Raw genomic sequence first — 16,684 nt, 5'->3', positions numbered from 1 at the left:
CCAAGATAGCAGGTTTCCTCTTAAAAGAGGAATGCTTTCTCCACCTAGAGCTGAGCAACATTTGAGTTGTCAGATGCCTACATGAAGTGCAGGGACAGAACAGTTTCTGTTAGAAACAAACACCTCATACCAGCTTTGTTGTATCACCTCATCAACAGGTGAGCCAGCACAAATTTCTTTGTGAGATAAGGCCTTCCCTATTATTTGTAGGATGACAGCAAGACATCCTACAGAAACAGATTTTTAAAAAACTGTGTAACAGTTGTCTTGTTGCAAGATGAAAAATAACTTGAACTGAATTAATGCATTCCTCTTCCACAGCAAGGAAAGGAAAGCTGCTGGGCCAACAAAATACACTTCAAGCTAATTTGATTTTGAAGCTTTGTTGGTTTTAAGTGTGCATTGGAGTATGGAATGAGAGAGGATGATGCTTAGTCTTAGAAGAACATTTGAAGCTTAAGTGAATTATCTTATTTAAAAACCAGAATACTTAAACCAGTGATTCCTCCCCTCCACTGCTTGACTATAAATAGTTTCCTAGTCATTGCCTTTACCCTCCTCCTCCTCCTAGTACCTTCTTTGGGGTAAAGTACTGTGAACAGCAAATAGTTTTCTTAAAAACCAAGCAAAAAAAAGCCTGAGCAACTCCAAAGCATGGTTTAAGAGGTTACAACTATTTATGACAACAAAAAATTTCTTAATCAGTCTCTCTTCCTTAGCTTTAAACAAGCTCAAGCTCACTACCTCCTCTGCCCCCAGAAAGAGGGGGTTGGAAAAAAAAAACCTCACAGTCTCTGACAGAGAGGGTGCCTAAGCAGCACCACACAGATGTTTCTGGGCACCCTGTGTATCAGGGCAGAGTAGTGCTCCTCCTCCTTTTCCTGACACTGTTCCCCCTGTAGCACCTAACAGGTCCACTCTGGGCTTGTGTAGAACCTCTGCTGTTCACAGAGGGAACCAGAAGCTGCTGATGGTGCAGGTGTTGGAACCCTGGTCCTGCCTGACCAAGTCTTATGAAGATTTTGGAAATGTGTTTCCTCTGTCAAAAGTCAAGAGAAATGGGGCAGGAGTTTCAATAGCTATTCCAGCAGGGGACATGCATACACATGTGCTTGGCTGTTAGACTGTGCTGTCAGAACTGAAAAAACATTTCAATATTTCCTTTGTGCGGAGCCAAAGATCCCTACAAGTGATCAGCATTCAGAGAGGGGAATGCAGCAATGTGGAAGGGGCAGGAATTTGAAGAGAAGCCATCACACAAGGAAAACAAACAAGGACCCCACCCCATAATAATTTTCTTCAGTGAGACTGTTTTCTGAAAACACTGGTCCACAAGAGAAGCAGTTCCTGAAAATGCTCTAGTGCCAACAGAAGCTGGTACCAGTTGTCAGACACAGGGAGTCAGTTGTGCCAAACTCTAGAGAAACATAAACACAGTGGAGAGGAGGAACTAAGTCATCAACAATATTGCAGGCATAACCTCAGACCTTCACCTCTGATTAGTCAGAAGCACAGCTTTTAGGCAAGATTGGAGAAGAAAAATTATCATTTTCTGCATGTTTGAAGAACATGCTAAGTAAAAATCTGTATTCTAATGAACAAGATTGACTACACAGAGGTAGACACCTATGGACAGCAGCACTAGAAATTATGGTAGTTGGGAAAAAATATAAGTGAAATAGTCTATAAACCCTATTCCTTGTTCTGTGAAGGGATAGGAGACCACACATGTTTGTGTACATTTATATTTAAGGGATCCTTCTCCTGAGCAATTGGAGAAAGACAATTACAGGGGATAATCCAAGTTTACATTTAAAGAAGTGCTGGAAACCAGACATGGCTGTCCAGAGCTAATATATGCAGTAACATCCACATGTATATTCTTAATGAAGCAACAAGCAAAAGACAGTCCCAAATAAGGCAGGATAGCAAACAAGGAATTACTTCATCTTGGTGTGCAGCTGTGGTACCACCTCCTGCAACACTCAGCAAGTTAAAGGGAGCAGGAAGGAAAGGTATATTCTACATTAGGGTGGCCTTTCTAACATAGAAGAAATTTCTAAATTATTTCCTCAAATGTATCAACACAGCTTCACTCACTGCCAGTGTCCTCCAAGACACTGTCCCACTGTCTCTTCCTCTTCCTTCCCACTGTCTCTTAACTCCTTTCTCACTAACTTAACCTAAGATGACATGAAACAGCACTGCAATTGTGCTCTGATCCTTTCCCCTTTGTTCTGTTTCTTATTTAAGTCCCTTTAGACAAAAGATTGCATCTTTCCACATAATGCTTTGCATAAAGGTAATATAATATTACCCAGTTCCTGAGTACTATCACAGGAAATACAACTAGCAGTATCCAAGATTCTCACCTAATACCCAATTATGGGCATTTTATTGTCAGAGTTAAGCACTAATATTTATAATTGTGCTCCACATTATTGTTTCCAAGACACCCAGGTAAAAACACAAAAATGAACCAAACAAATCAAGTTTCAGTACTACAATATCCAGCACATTAAACAAACTGTTCTGTAGTGCCCCCGAATTTCTACTGACAACACTGGCAGATATTCCTAGTAAGAAGTTCTCCTCACACATCCAGTTCAGAAATGAATGGAGCAAACCAAGTACTGGAGGAAGCAAGAGCTATTTGCCATTTAATAGCTTCTGCACACCCAATCTCGAGGCAAAGGATGAGTCTTCTGCAAACCTAATAGGAATAGTCATGCAAGCTTTATTCACTCCACCCTGAAGGCACTCACAGGGTAAAAACTGGCTGAGCAAGCTTTGCAAATCAAGAAGTGTAGCAAGTATGGGAGGTACAGAGGGTGCAAGAACAACCCTGCTCCTTTTGTATGCTTACACATTAAAAAAAAATGTTGACAGACCCAAGTCCTTTTCGCTGCTGGAACATGATCACTTCCCTCAAGTTTTGTTACTCAAAATTTCTCATAATTGTCCTGCTGTCATTACACTTACACAATTCTGACAAAGTCTGCCAGAAAACCGTCGCATACACAAAAACTGTTTTGACACCATGAGTTAGGCAGCAGTAGTACTCAGAGATAATTACAACTAGTCTTAGTTCTGCCTTGGTCCCTTGAATTTCATAGCATTTTAAACATTGCTTGACCTTTATCTAAAATAAATGAGTGGCTTTTGTGTGAAATGCATAGCTTCTTGCAGGGGTTGGGAGTAAAGATTTGTAAAGCTTCCACCTGAGTTCTTAAGCTTGTCATGGTTTCATTGGTACACACAAATTCCAAGTAGCCTCCTGAGAAAGTACCACAAAGTACTTTCTAAAGGAAGAAAAACCCAGCCAGTTATTCAGTCTATTATCTCTATGCTCTTTTACAAGATTGTGCTTGCCTTGTCTGCAATAAATACATAGCCAAGCCCCTACAATCCAGTATGCAGTATACCAAAATGTCTATCTGGAAATGACTGTGCAGGAGGAAGTTACCTCCCCTGACAGCCAGGAACAGTAGTGTACATTCCCCATTTGCCTGTACTTTGTTGTTTGATCAAAAGCGACCCAGAAAAACAAAAGTTTTTGAAGACTTCAATAACTTCAATGACTGTAGATCAATACTCAGCTTTCTCCTATTTCATATCATAAAAGTTTCCTCTTACTGATCACCACCAGGTTTGTATAAATAGAGATGTAAGCACATGAAGGAATGTGCCCAAAAATCATTCTAATCCTGCTTCTACCAGTCTCTAAATGCAGGTCTCTTGAATATCTAGTCATTACCTCAGCTCCATATTAAAACCTTCCATCCTCACCAAATGCTAATGTATTTGGCACACTTTAGTTTCTGTGGCAGAAATCACAGAAGATTCATACACCTTCTTTAGCTGTGAGGCCAAGAAGCTTTTGATTATTTCTACAAGAATAAAAAGAGCTTGATCAGATTCTATGTGCTAATCTGCTTCATTTCAACCTACTGTACTTATTTCTGATTTGTTCTTGTGTCCACACCCCAGCATAGCCTTACATGAAGGAAGAAGAACTAAACAACTCTGCACACAATTTATGGAACTAGTCTTTAGACTCCTCAGCTGCTTAAACAATCTTTTTATCCTAAAGATCACATACATGTCCATGGTCTACAAGGGCAGTTAACCTCTGCAGCTTCTGACACTGAGGAGACTAAGGTGATAATTTTCTTTCTCCTCACCTTGCTGAAAAGTATCATATTTGTCAATAAAAGAAAACAAAAATTGTTTTACCCTTTTTGGTCTCTGCATCCTCTGCTGCCACACTCTCACACAACAATAGGGGAGAGACAATTGATTTTAACCATGTTGCATAAATATAGCAAGTTGACAAATAAGAGCCTCATCAGTTACAAAACAAAAGCCACAAAAATAAATGCAAGGCCAGAATGAAGTTAGGTTTATATACCATAAGCAGCATATCTTATCCAGAACTTGACTCAAGCTGAGTGCATTTGGATAGACTGACTAAACTTCTAGGAACTTGGAGAAAATATTATTGGAAATTGCCAAAACTATTCTCAGGCAGCACTAGCTCTAACTCCTGACAGTTACCTGACTATCAGCAGACTTCCTGACAGTCAGGTAACACAGGGTGGTTTGCCTCCCTCTCCCCAGCAGGCAGGGAATACACAGTCCACCACCATGCCCTAGCTGACCAGTGACACTCCAGCTAGCTACAGTCATACAACTCCTTCCACAGTGGAAAGGCATACCCCAGACATTCACATAAGGAAAAAATAAGGGCAACTCTCTGAAACAGCTGAAGTAGCTCACTGTCTTTAATTTCTCCAGGTCATGTCAAAGCATTCCTTAAACAATGTATTAAGTTTTTGACCATAACTTTAAGAAGTCTCCATCATCCAGTTTCAATGCACCACAGCATTTATTTCACTTTTCTTCATAAAGATTCAGAATCCTACTCTAAGTGTACTGCTTTCCTTCAGAATATGGGGAGAAATAACTTTTTGTCCCTTCATTAGCAGAGATTAATCTTAGTTTGTAGCTAAAGTAGAGCAGAATGATTAAACACAAAAATCCACCCCCATATTTTATGCCCCCAACAGGTACAAAGCCCAGGCAATACTAGTTCTGCAGTGAAAGCCCAAAAATTTCTGAAGCCACAGACATCACCTCTTAATGGCAACCACTCCATGGACACAATAAGCAAGTCAGAAGAAAAGTTATTAAAAACAATAGCAGCAACATCAACCACCAATACCAAAGACAAACATCTCAAATTCCTTTATTCCTCCTTGATACCTGACTTTTGGGACCCCTACTTCAATAGCTCTGTGTCCAAGAATATTTCTGGGATAAGGACTGAAGATTGCAGCAACAGGGGAGGCTGCCAGGGAAGAAGGCATGGCCAAATCACAGCTTCAGCTCTCAAGTTCAGACTAGGAAAGAGCCAGACAGGATGGGGTTACAGACCCCTTCAGACGATTCAGAAGGCAGTTTTAGACATCCCTATCACTGAAAATGGAAACATACTACTGACTGCATCTAGGTGCCAGCCAAGCCCCACCCTATGAGGTGCAGCATGTGCACCTTCTATGAGACTGAATACCACATGTTGCAACAGTATCCCTGTGTTAAGATATTCACTACTAGGTCATACCAACAATAAACATCTCCTCCTGAAAATTAAGGTGGTCTCCCAACATTTGCTCTTGCCTAAAATAAAATAAAAATCTAACTGATGCTATAAAACTCAACACCTAAACTTGAATATTACAATTCACAATAGCAATTTGAAAAAAAAAAAAAAAAAGTGCTGCTTTCTTTAAACTTCACAGTTTAGTGTGAGACAAACAAAGATGGTAAAGAAAACATACAGAAGTCAAGAAGAAATACAGGATTTTCTCCATGGAAGCATTAATCCTCATATGCTTTTATCTTTGTGAGAAAACTAAGTACAGCTCCAAGTCACTCATTAAAGTTATACCACCCCTAAACATGTGTTGCAAGCATTACTCATACACCTCTGTCCTAAAATTCAGCCAAGACTGTAACAGCAGCAGAGACACAATCACTGTTAAAAGGATACATTCTGTCATGGCTGCAACATCGAGTTTGCTAACTTCTGGTGAGCCAGGGCAACACTTCTTGAACTCTTTCCGTAAGTCAAAAAAGGAGTAGAAGCATTCAGGCAGTAAAATATTCTGTAAAAGGAACAAAGTAACTACTGTCAGTTAGGGCGAGTTTAAACTACTTTGTGTATAGATACTAAACATTCTAACAATATCTTTAGAATAGATAGGAAACACAAACAATCTCTGCTACAGATTGCTCTTTATAGCTCTTCTTAGCCAGGTATGTTCCTAAACTTCTTTTTCTTAAACAGCTTTCTCTTTATATTGTTTAATAAGAGAAATGTGCTTTTGTAGTGCCAGAGAAACATTTGCCATTATTACTAGAGCTTCAAATCCAATATATATGTAACAGAGCAAATGCCTCCTATTGCAACATTTATCATCAATTCTTGATTGCAATTTTAACTGTATAAAGCCAGAGGGTAGTCAGTTCAGTTTGTAGAATTAAGCAAATTTTGCAAGACCAGCAGATATTTTAGTTTATAGAAAAGGCTGTTTTCAGAGAATAGTCATACTTCAAATATTTATTTCCAACAAATAAAAAAATCTACTGTGCAGAAGAGGGTTTGACATGGTGCAGAGGTTGTCAGCCCATGCATGGTAACTGCTTCAACTGCAGCATACAAAGCCAGAAGCAAGTTATGCAGCCCACTAGAAGTCAATGAATCTCTTCTTGTCCCACCACTACATCTACCACATGTAGTGGTGGGACAGTGTACAGCTTCTAATTTTTTTTGGAGTGGAAGGGAGAAGACATGGAGAACTCTTGGGGGCAGCTCTTAAAACCAGTGCAAACCCTTACTCCTTCAGCTAGCTCTTCACCCCAGACAGAATATTACATATTCCTTCTGGCTGTTGGTTGCCTGCAAGGCCTCTCTAGACTACAGATAAAGGCTTTCTGGGATTCAACGACTAATTAGCATGTTGGCATTATAACAGCAGCCTATGTGAAAGCACATTTTGGGAGCCCAAAGAACACAGTTTAGGCTCTAAAACAAATTCTGCTTTGAGAACATTAGAGCTTATCTTAGCATATGGACAGGTGTATTAGGCAAACTATACTCTTTAAAGACTTATGAAAATGCAGATGGGCTTGCCAACATTTCCTGCTCTAGGATTTAGCATGATCTTCTTCCTTGATGTGAAATGAAGTTCTGTACTTCATTTATGTTCTTTTGGAATGGCTGATGCCAATTTATTCTCTGAATACCAGGAGTTGCTAGGTGGCTTCAGAATGGATACCTTAGAAATAAACACCTTCAAGAGCCTAGAGATTTCTGCCTATCTGGATCTTAGTCATCCCACAGTGCAATCCCTGCATTAGGATATTCAAAAAACTATTACAAGTCTCACAAGGATTGGGTTTACTTAATCTACAGGCAGCACGAAGCAAATTTCAAATGAAACATTCTTAACAAAACAGCAACAGAAGATTTTAAAAAAGATTTTATGCCTGTCTGTGCCCCTGTTATGATACAGAAAAAGGATCCCTGACATCAAATCAACTAAAATAATTGTAGGATGTGTCCCTTCTTTTACTCACATAATTTAAATGGATAACAAGTTTTACTTTATTAGCAAGAAGAAAGTATTTTAAAAACCTGTTTCCACATTTTCTCATGTTTTAGGTCATAGAAGGCAAATTACGTATATAAGGACTGTCCCTTCACTGTGAATAATGCTCACTGTTCCTCTTCTAAGCTATCAATACTTAAAGCACAAGCAAGTACTACAACCTCGTACTTGTACTACAAGCTCATTCAGTATCACTTTTGTAACAGCACAGACCTGCAGCAGTGTCCCTTGAAAGTTAGGGCAGCAAATTGATGGGCACAGAAGTCAGGTACAATGAGAGGAGCAGAACAGCTCAGTTACAGAGCAACGCGTGTTCACACCAAACCACAAAATGAGGGGTTATTAATATTGAGGCAGTTATTTCAGAACCAGAGAGACTCACATATTGCTGCAACCCTATCACTAATGAAAAGCAGGCAGGACTTCATGACACTGTTAGTGATTTGGCAACTCTGAAGTTATGGAAAACTCCAGACTACAGAATTAATCATCACTCATAGCCTGCCTCACACTACCATTCAGCTCCTCACAAATATGAACACTGCCTTTGGAGTGACAACTCAATACCCAAAGATTGAAAGTTGCTATAACTAGGCATAAATGTAAAATTTCCAAAAACAATTTATAGCTGTTAATTATTTAGCAACAATCCCACATCCCACCTGTTAACTCTGTAGAAGTTACAAGTACTATCAATTCATTTCTCCTTTCTCAAACATTTAAAAGCCTCTTCCTTCTGATTTGACTTAAAAAGGCATCTCAAGACCACAAAAGAACAGGGCACTGTATATGCCCTCTCTGTGTGTACATTCCACACAGCCTCTTTAGCCCCGTAAGCAGATTACATACAAGCAATGTTTGTGTTACAGTTGTGTGGAGATACCCTCATAGTAGAGAAAAGTTGATTTGCTTTGCAAAAAATCATAAAAAGCACATTACGAGTAAGACTTAAGCTACAACTACATACCTTTTTGGAAGCTTCAGGGTGTAGAACCTGCCTAATGTGCAACTGTCCATCAGTACAGAAACAGAAAGAAGTACCTACACCAATGTTCAGTTCATTGCTCACGGACTGATTAAACTGTTGGCAGGAACAAGAAAAGACATACATGTTACAGAGTACAGAGTGGCACCACTAGGCAGTGTCATCAGTTGGTAACATGTTATCCCTGGGCAGCAGGAGCACAGAGCTGGAATTTTTTTTTTTTATATAAACCTACTCCTTCACTTCTGTAGGTTTGTTTCTTACTAGCTAAGCACATGCTAACTTCCATAATAAATCTCTTCAGAAGGAAACCACCCCTTTGCCCCCTTCTTCTGTATGGCTACACAGACAGCCCACACCACAGAAGAAAATCCTTTTCAAGATTTGCAAGAGCATTGCAATGAGACAAAGCTGATTGCAAAGACCTGAGGCAGTACTGGGGCAGAAGAGCTTTTTAGACAGGGCACTCAAACATATCAGAAAGAAGACAGAAGACAGGCTTTCAGCCCATTGATTTCCTCAATGGGAATCACACACACTTCCTTGTTAATCTAGAGGCTTCAGTACCATCATCTTCTCAGGACTGATGAGAACAAGCCTTAACAGGGGACACCTAAAGCTGGCTTCTTCCAACACTGATCAGGGCTCACTCTCAGCTGAAACTCACTCAGGCTCCAGCACGGCAGGAGAGTGGGGTAGGGGAATAGCTAACCCTAACCTTCCTCCCTTGAGGTTCAGTCCTTCCCAAGGCAAATAAAGAAAAGGCAAGGGAGAAAGGCCCACAGAGCCCTACACTTATAGGCTTCCTGGCCCACACGTGTTTGTGGCGCTCCCGTTCCAGGCTCCACTGCTCTGGTGGTGGGGATAAGCAGATGATGATACCACCTCTACCCCACGGGGGAGCTGCCAAAGGAGACCGGCACTTCGCGGCCAGTTATGGGGTGTCACCTGTCTCAATGCCTGCTCCAGCGGTGGAGCCAGTGCCAGGCTCTCCACATCCACTTGGGTGATCTCCTGGCACTCAGCCGTCAGTTCTGTGTGGTCAGGCCGGACCAGCACGTCATGCAGGTGCCCCAGCTCCAGAGAAAGCAGAGGAGGGGGTGAGTCAGCTCTCCGGGCTGAAAGTCCCCACCTGCAGCACCAGCCCCTACCCTCCACCAGAGCTTGCTCCAGCCTGGGACACCCACTACCAGCCCAGCGCCGAGACCGCCCTGCCCGCATCCAGCATGGCAGGCGCCAAGGGGAGCAGCAGGTCGGGGTGCTCCCCCGTCGGGTGAAAATACCTCCTTACTCCTCAGGTCGACCACTTTCCACAGGAGCTGGAGCAGCTCTCGCTCGTCTGAGCCCAACCTTGCCCCGTTGGTGCCCGCCGTGGTCACGAAGAGAATCACCAGGTAGTCGGGGGACGCCGTCATCGTGCCACCAGAGAAGGTAAAAAGAAGGAAAGGAAAAAGCGGGGAAAGAGAAGAAGCCGAAAACTTTCCTTGCCCCAGGCGCTTCCAAGCCAGACCCAAGCGGCAGAACCCCCAGCTGCAGCCTCACTCCCCAGGGACCTGGCGTGGGGGAGGCGCACGGCTCCCCCTCTTTCCCACCCCCTTTTCCCCGAGGTGGGCGGCAGCCGCTCCCACACTAACTGCGCTCCTGGGGAAGGCGCAATGGCTGCGAGCTTTTCTGCGCGGGGCCGCGGCGGCACCTGCCCGCCCCCGGCCCACGTGGTGCAGGTAGCGCACACCTGGCGCCGCCGCCCATTGGCCCTGCCGCCCGGGACGTGGCGGGGCGGCGGCCGGAGTGCGGCGCCGGGATTGCGCCGGGACGCCCAGCGCGGGCCGGGATTGCGGAGATGTTGCAGGGACGCGACGGTGGAGGAGCAGCCCTGACCCCCAGAGGAGCCTCAGCGTGCCCCGACGGCGGCCCGGACCCTGCCGAGCCGCGCTGCACCGGGATGGTGCAACTCCTCAGCGGCGGGGCGGGATCGCCCGGTCCTGCCGGGACATGTCGCAGAGGACAGCTCTGCTCCTGCCCTGCCAGGGCAGCTCCGTCCCCCGGACGAAGGGCGGGGGAGATGGCCACGCCGCTGGTAACAGCTCCCCTTTGGTCGGGGAGCGCTGTGTTGCCGGGCTGTCCCCGGGAGCAGCTCCGAGGGACACCAGGGGCTCAGGGCGGTAAAACCTTTTCCTCTGCGGTCCTTAAGGCAGCGGCATCGCAGCTTCTCTACGGTTCGCTGACGCCGGATCAACTCATGTGTTAAAAGCTGGCTGGTTTGGCAGCCTTCCCTCGATGAGTTGGTGATTTTGGACCTTTTGACAATCTCTCTTGTTTTATGGTGAAATCTCTATTTTAAAATCTCCTTTTTAAATACATAATTCTCCAACACAAATTGTTTTTCATGACAAATCACAGAACACAGAGTAAACAACACTTTCTGTCTGAAGGGAAATCCTGTAATATACTTAATTCTTTAAGACACCAGTTGTTAATTTCCAACTTCATTGAGATGGTGCATCTTGAAATTTTTACTGAGATCACAGACTCCTGGAATATACTGAATTAGAGGGTGATGCCATTTGGGTTTTGCCTTTTTTTTTTTTTCTTTTATATGTTCTCTGTGTTCTTTACACATATATTTGTAACTCTGTCACCTATTGAATTAGTAGCTAGTTTTCCCAGTACTTTTCCATGGCCTTTCTCTAAGCAGAAAGACAAAACAAATTCCAGAGTTCTAAACCCCGGGGGGTACAAGGCCCCAGTGGTTCTGGTTCTTGGTTCTTCCTGGGAACAAAGGCCGAGAACAACTCTTTGAGATACATTCTCATGGACAAAGTACAACCAGTGCTGAAGGGGGAGCTCCAGAGAAGGGGCTTGACCTGGGGGGGAATTGCATCACCACTTGTCCTTCTAATTAGTGCTTTTTATCAATTTTACTAATTTCCTAAAACCTATAGAAATGTACTCATCCCCGGAGGGGGTGGGTTTTTGTGGACATTTTCCATGACTGCCCCTGAAGGCCTTCATTAAAGATCCTCTTTTATATTACCTCCTTACTAAAATTATCTTGAGTTTTATTTCCATGTTGGGAAATAGGCAACAAGGGGACCCATCAGGATCATTGAGTACAACTCCTGGCCCTGTGCAGGACACCTCAAGAATCATACCATGTGCCTAAGAGAACTGTCCAAATGGTTTTTGAACTAATGAAGGCTTGGTGATGTGACCACTTCCCTGGGGATCCTGTTCCAGTGCCCAGCAACCCTCTGGGTGAAAAACCTTTTCTTGATATCTAACATAGACCTTTCCTGACTCAGCTTCATGCTGTTTCCTCAAGTTCTTCATGCTGTTTGATCAAGTTCTTGTCACTGGTCACAAGAATGAAGAGATATGTACTTGCTCCTTGTGAGGATGTTGAGGACAGTCATGAGGTCTCACCTCAGTCTTTTCCTTTCTTCTCAGCTGCTCCTAATAAAGTTTCCCCTCAAGGCCTTTCACTATTCTGATGGTCCTCCTTTGGACGCTCTCTAAGAGGTTTATATCTTTCTTATATTGCAGTGATCAAAATGTCACACAACACTCGAGGTGAGGCTGCCCAGTGCAGAGCAGAGCAGGACAATCCCCTCCCCTGCCCTGCTGGCCATGCTGTGCCTGATGCCCCCAGGACAGGGTGGCCCTCCTGCCTGCCAGGGCACTGCTGGCTCACATTCAACTTTCCACTGACCAGGACCCCCAGGTCCCTTTCTGTGGTGCTGCTCTCCAGTCTCTCGCTCCCCAGGCTGTCTGTACATCCAGGATTGCCCCATCCCAGGTGCACCATCTGGCACTAACCTTTGTTAAACTTCATAGAATTGGTGATTGCCCATCTCTCTTAATTTGTCAATGACCCTCTGCAGGGCCTCTTTGCCCTCAAAGGAATTGACAGCTCCTCCCAATTTGGTGTTGTCAGCAAACTTACTTAGTATGTCTTTGAGTCTCATGTCCAAGTCTTTTAATGAAGACATTGAAAATAACTGCTCCAAGGATGGAGCCTTGTGGAACCCCACTAGTGACAGGTTGCCAGCCTGATGTCACCCCATTCACTACAACTCTAACCTGACTTGTGAGCCAGCTGCTCACCCATCATGTCACCTGGTTGTTCAGCTGGACATTCCTTATACTGCTGCAGGTTCACAGCTTGCACCACCTTTCATTAGCACAAACACATTTGTTTGTCAGGAAGGGAGCAGGTGTGTTTCACCACTGCTGGGGATCCTGTCAGCCGCTGACTTGTCCCCATAGTGCCTGGCGTCCTCTTCCTGCCCTACTGTGGTTTGGTGCAGCCTGGTTCTCCTTGTGGGGGCTGCTACCAAATTCCAACATGACACACGATGGCTGGAGTAATTTTCACTCTCTCTGGTCCAAGATTTCAAAATTGACATTCACTGGTAGCAGAGACTGCAATTTAAGGGCTTAAAATGTCAAATTAATCCCTCCAGTTTTTAAAAGCAGTAGCTGAAATTTTTCATGTGAATCCAATATCAGCAAACAGATAATTGTACCCTATTTGTCCGAGGTTTAGAGCACCTGGTTTTCTTTGTGTGTTTGTCTTCCAGCTTTTGATGCACAGAGTAAAACATTTGTGAAGTGAAGGTCTGGGGTGTTTGTCCTCAGTAGTGGATGCAGGTGATCTGTACTCAGCACCAGCTCATCTGAGGAGTGAGTTTGTCCTCACACAGGGAGTTTGCTTAGTGGTCTCTGCTTAGCCCAGAGCAGAAGGATTCAATGGCATAGGATTTCTTTGTGCAGTTTTCCTTTCAGGTCTTAGTTTACTGCAACTTCTTAGAAAACATTTATACTTTAGTATAAAAGTCCAGAACGTTTCTGAAATTACTTCACAGTGGAGCATGCCAGACAAAGAGTTCTGGCTTGGCTGGCTGCTCGTCTTTCAGTGAAACTTAATCATCTTTCCTGGGCAGTTTCTTTCTCACTGCCAGGTTGGCTTTTGAGATGCAGCCCTTGTCTTTGTGAGAATGATTTTTGGATGAACACCTGTTCCTTTACTAATGATGTGTTGTATTCTGGCTTATGCACTTTATTTCTTCTCTCTTCTGCCTCATTGTTTCATCCTGTGTCTCTGTCCATCTAGGAGCATGAGAGTCCCCAAATTATTGCTACAGCAGGTTGCATTATGTACAGTAATCCCTTTCAAAAGTGAAACTGTACCCTGAATGTATTTTGAATTCCCATTATGTCTTTTGGGTTACTGGCTAATCCTTGTTGCATTTATTCATTTCTTTATGAAGCTGCTTGTCACTAATTGCCACTGTAGAACCATTACCTTTTATTTTTCTCTTTCCTGGCTAATACATTCCCTAAAACACCTGTTTTCAGTTGTTTTCAGTCACAGTTCCCATTCCACCCTCTTTCTTGCACTTTCTTGCATGCTTGCAGCATCTGGTCTAACAACATGCACCAGCTGGTCAGGTTCCTGGGCTGTGTTGCCCAGGCTCTTGGCATTTGTGTACTCCCATTCCAGCTGCTTGTCCCAGGCCATTCCGTTGTCCTGGGACTGGTCAAGCATAGTCTTTGCAAGAAGTGTCACCTTCCAGATGACATGGGTGTTGTTATCTACAGGAAGGTACTGGGGTGCTTTGAAGCAAATCGATCTCTCGGGGCTCCTCCCAGCTCACTGTGGCTGTACTCATCTCCTCTCTGGCAATCCTTTGTTTCCTGCCTGCTGTCTGTCTGCCCAGCCCTTTTGCCAATCTCAATGTAACCGTTTTTCTGTCATTTTTGTATTAGTTCAGGTGATTTCCCACCACGTGTCCTTTTGTTCCACTTACTGTAACAGGACAGTTCTGAAACAGCTCACACCCTTCTTCTTGCCAAGGAGCTCACACCCCCTGCCCCCAGCACTGCAAGAGACTCATGTGTCCTCGTGTTTGTTTCCTCCATTTTTCTGAAGCTTCCTTCTTTCACCCATTGATCCCCTTCCTAACAAACAAACAACCTGTGACTTTGCACTTCTCAATATGTCCAGATTTTTTCTGCCAGTTCTGCATCTCCTGTCCTGCTCTATTCCTCTACAGAAGGGTCTTCATCCCAATACCACCTGCAGCTGTTATCCTTTCCTACACAGACCTTTGGTCTCTGACAAGTATCCCACCTGTACCACTTTTCCCTCCTTTCCTTCCAGAATATCAACTTCTTACAACTGAAATTGGAGAATCATCTCTATTATTCTTTTTGGAATGTGTTATGTTTGTCACCTTTTTTTTTTTAATGTTTCTAAGATAACTTCTGTTCCTAACCAAATTCTGTTGTCTCCACTTTCATCAGTGGAGAAAATACCCCCCAAAATACACAAATTGCTTCTTGATATCATGCAACCGTGTGTGACATTCAAGCACTGCTGTTCTTGCAGAAAGGAAATGCCTGATGTGTAAGCCCAGCCATGTGCTGAAGTCAATGACACTGCATTCAGAGCCATCTAAATGGAGTCCTGCAAAGCTGATTCTTCACATCCAGAGCTGCAGCTGCTCCCAGCAGTGAGGGAGTCCCTGCAGATAAACGTGCAGGGCTGGAATTCCCCTGCCAGCTACCAAAGGCTCTCACTGGCTGGGCTGGCTGCAGTACTGTTGCAGGCTATCCCAGCAGAGAATCATCTGACAGGGACTGCGCTCCTCTGGCACAACGGCACGCACGGTGATGCCCACCTTTGGAGCAGCTGCAAAGCCACTGGCCCACAGAAATCTCCAAAGAGCCCCAAATGTCATCAAAACAAGCTATGCCAGGTGTCAAAAGGCATTGTGCTACTTTAGTAAAATATATATAAAGGGGTTTTTCTTATTTTCTACATATTGTATTTTACGTCAGGAGTTTAGTAATTCATCAGGATGAGACAGGATCCACGCTGGGGCAAGAATAACAGCAGGCAAATCTACCAGCATGGCCAAGGATGCCCCTTGGTTTTAAGATTGTAAAATATTTCTTTCAGGGGATTTGCACTTTAACTACATGTGTTCAAATAGCACGAGGAAGAACCATGTTTTCAGCGAACTGAGAAGAAATTCTAGCACCTCTTCAGGTGTGCCAGCAGAACCCATTGGGGAATTGCCTGCTGTGGCCGGCTCCCCAACACGTGCTGCAGGGACAGGAGCTTCCTGAACTGGTTTCACCACCGCAAATGGATACATTGAACCACAGCCTTGTTTAAAGTGATGCAACATTTTCATGTGGAGTACAACTAGAGGACTGCTGCTCCTGGCGTTAAGTGAAAGTTTGGAGTGCTGAGAGAAGAGCAAGCTCAGCTACTGGAACAAGAAAGGGGCTTGTGAATTCCTGATACACACATAAACCAGTGTATTTCATAAGCAGCTGTTTCAGACACAAGAGGCAGATAGCAAGGGCTAATTAATTATCACCGTTGAGGAAAGTGCAGGTATTTGGCTGAGGTATTTCCATCTAGAGGTGTAACCCATCTTTTTACAGCTTCCTCCAAAGACACATGGTGCAGCTTTGCTGTCAGGCATAGAGCTCCTACAGAAAACTTGTGTAACCAGCACCGCTTGCGTAAGATCAATTCCACATCATTCTCCTGGCCACGGGCTGCCTTTGGCTTCGTGGTGTTCCCAGTGCTTGTCCAACTTCACTGCTGTTGCAGAAGGGCGATGGATGCTAAACAGGTACATCTGGAAAGGTTGAAAGGAATTGTGCCTCACGAGCTTGAGAGAAGCGACAAGTTCTTCACCTGAAAATAGTTTGCTTTAAGCACGGGAAAAGCTGCAAAGGTTTTCTCAGGCGGGGCTGAAAGGAACCAGCAGGGAGCTCGTGAAACCGAGCGCGGCAAAGGCTCGGCGCGGCTGCGGTGACGCCCAGCGGGGACCGGGGTCTGTGGGGAGTGCGGGCACCGCCCCGCTGCTCACAACCCCGACTGCGGCCCCACTTTTAGCACGGGAAAGGTTGGACTCGACGATCTCAGAGCTTTTTTCCGACCTATTTCTTTCTGTGACTCCGTGAGCGCTGAAGCAAGCCGGGCTGTGACTCCAGGGCCGGCGCT

The 16,684-nt window shown here is 44.4% G+C and overlaps 1 protein-coding gene across 7 annotated transcripts in view; it reads right to left on the bottom strand.

Moving 5' to 3' along the window:
• The window catches only part of ESRP1 (epithelial splicing regulatory protein 1), a 52,676-nt gene extending 42,389 nt beyond the window's left edge, over positions 1-10,287 (bottom strand). For all 7 annotated transcript variants that reach the window (XR_010348522.1, XR_010348526.1, XM_064391851.1 and 4 more), the window contains exons 1-4: positions 9,942-10,287; positions 9,607-9,735; positions 8,641-8,754; positions 6,053-6,167 (exon numbers count right to left, since the gene is read on the bottom strand). Coding sequence is in view for 5 of the 7 variants with exons in the window: in XM_064391851.1 (XP_064247921.1) it covers positions 6,053-6,167; positions 8,641-8,754; positions 9,607-9,735; positions 9,942-10,073 (490 nt within the window). In the remaining 2 variants the exon portion in view is untranslated. The remainder of the gene's footprint in view (positions 1-6,052; positions 6,168-8,640; positions 8,755-9,606; positions 9,736-9,941) is intronic.
• Between the last annotated feature and the right edge of the window lie 6,397 nt (positions 10,288-16,684).

The sequence above is a fragment of the Passer domesticus genome, chromosome 1 (assembly GCF_036417665.1).
Source record: "Passer domesticus isolate bPasDom1 chromosome 1, bPasDom1.hap1, whole genome shotgun sequence".
Classification (NCBI taxonomy): domain Eukaryota; kingdom Metazoa; phylum Chordata; class Aves; order Passeriformes; family Passeridae; genus Passer; species Passer domesticus.
This window is presented reverse-complemented; position numbering and strand designations above follow the sequence as displayed.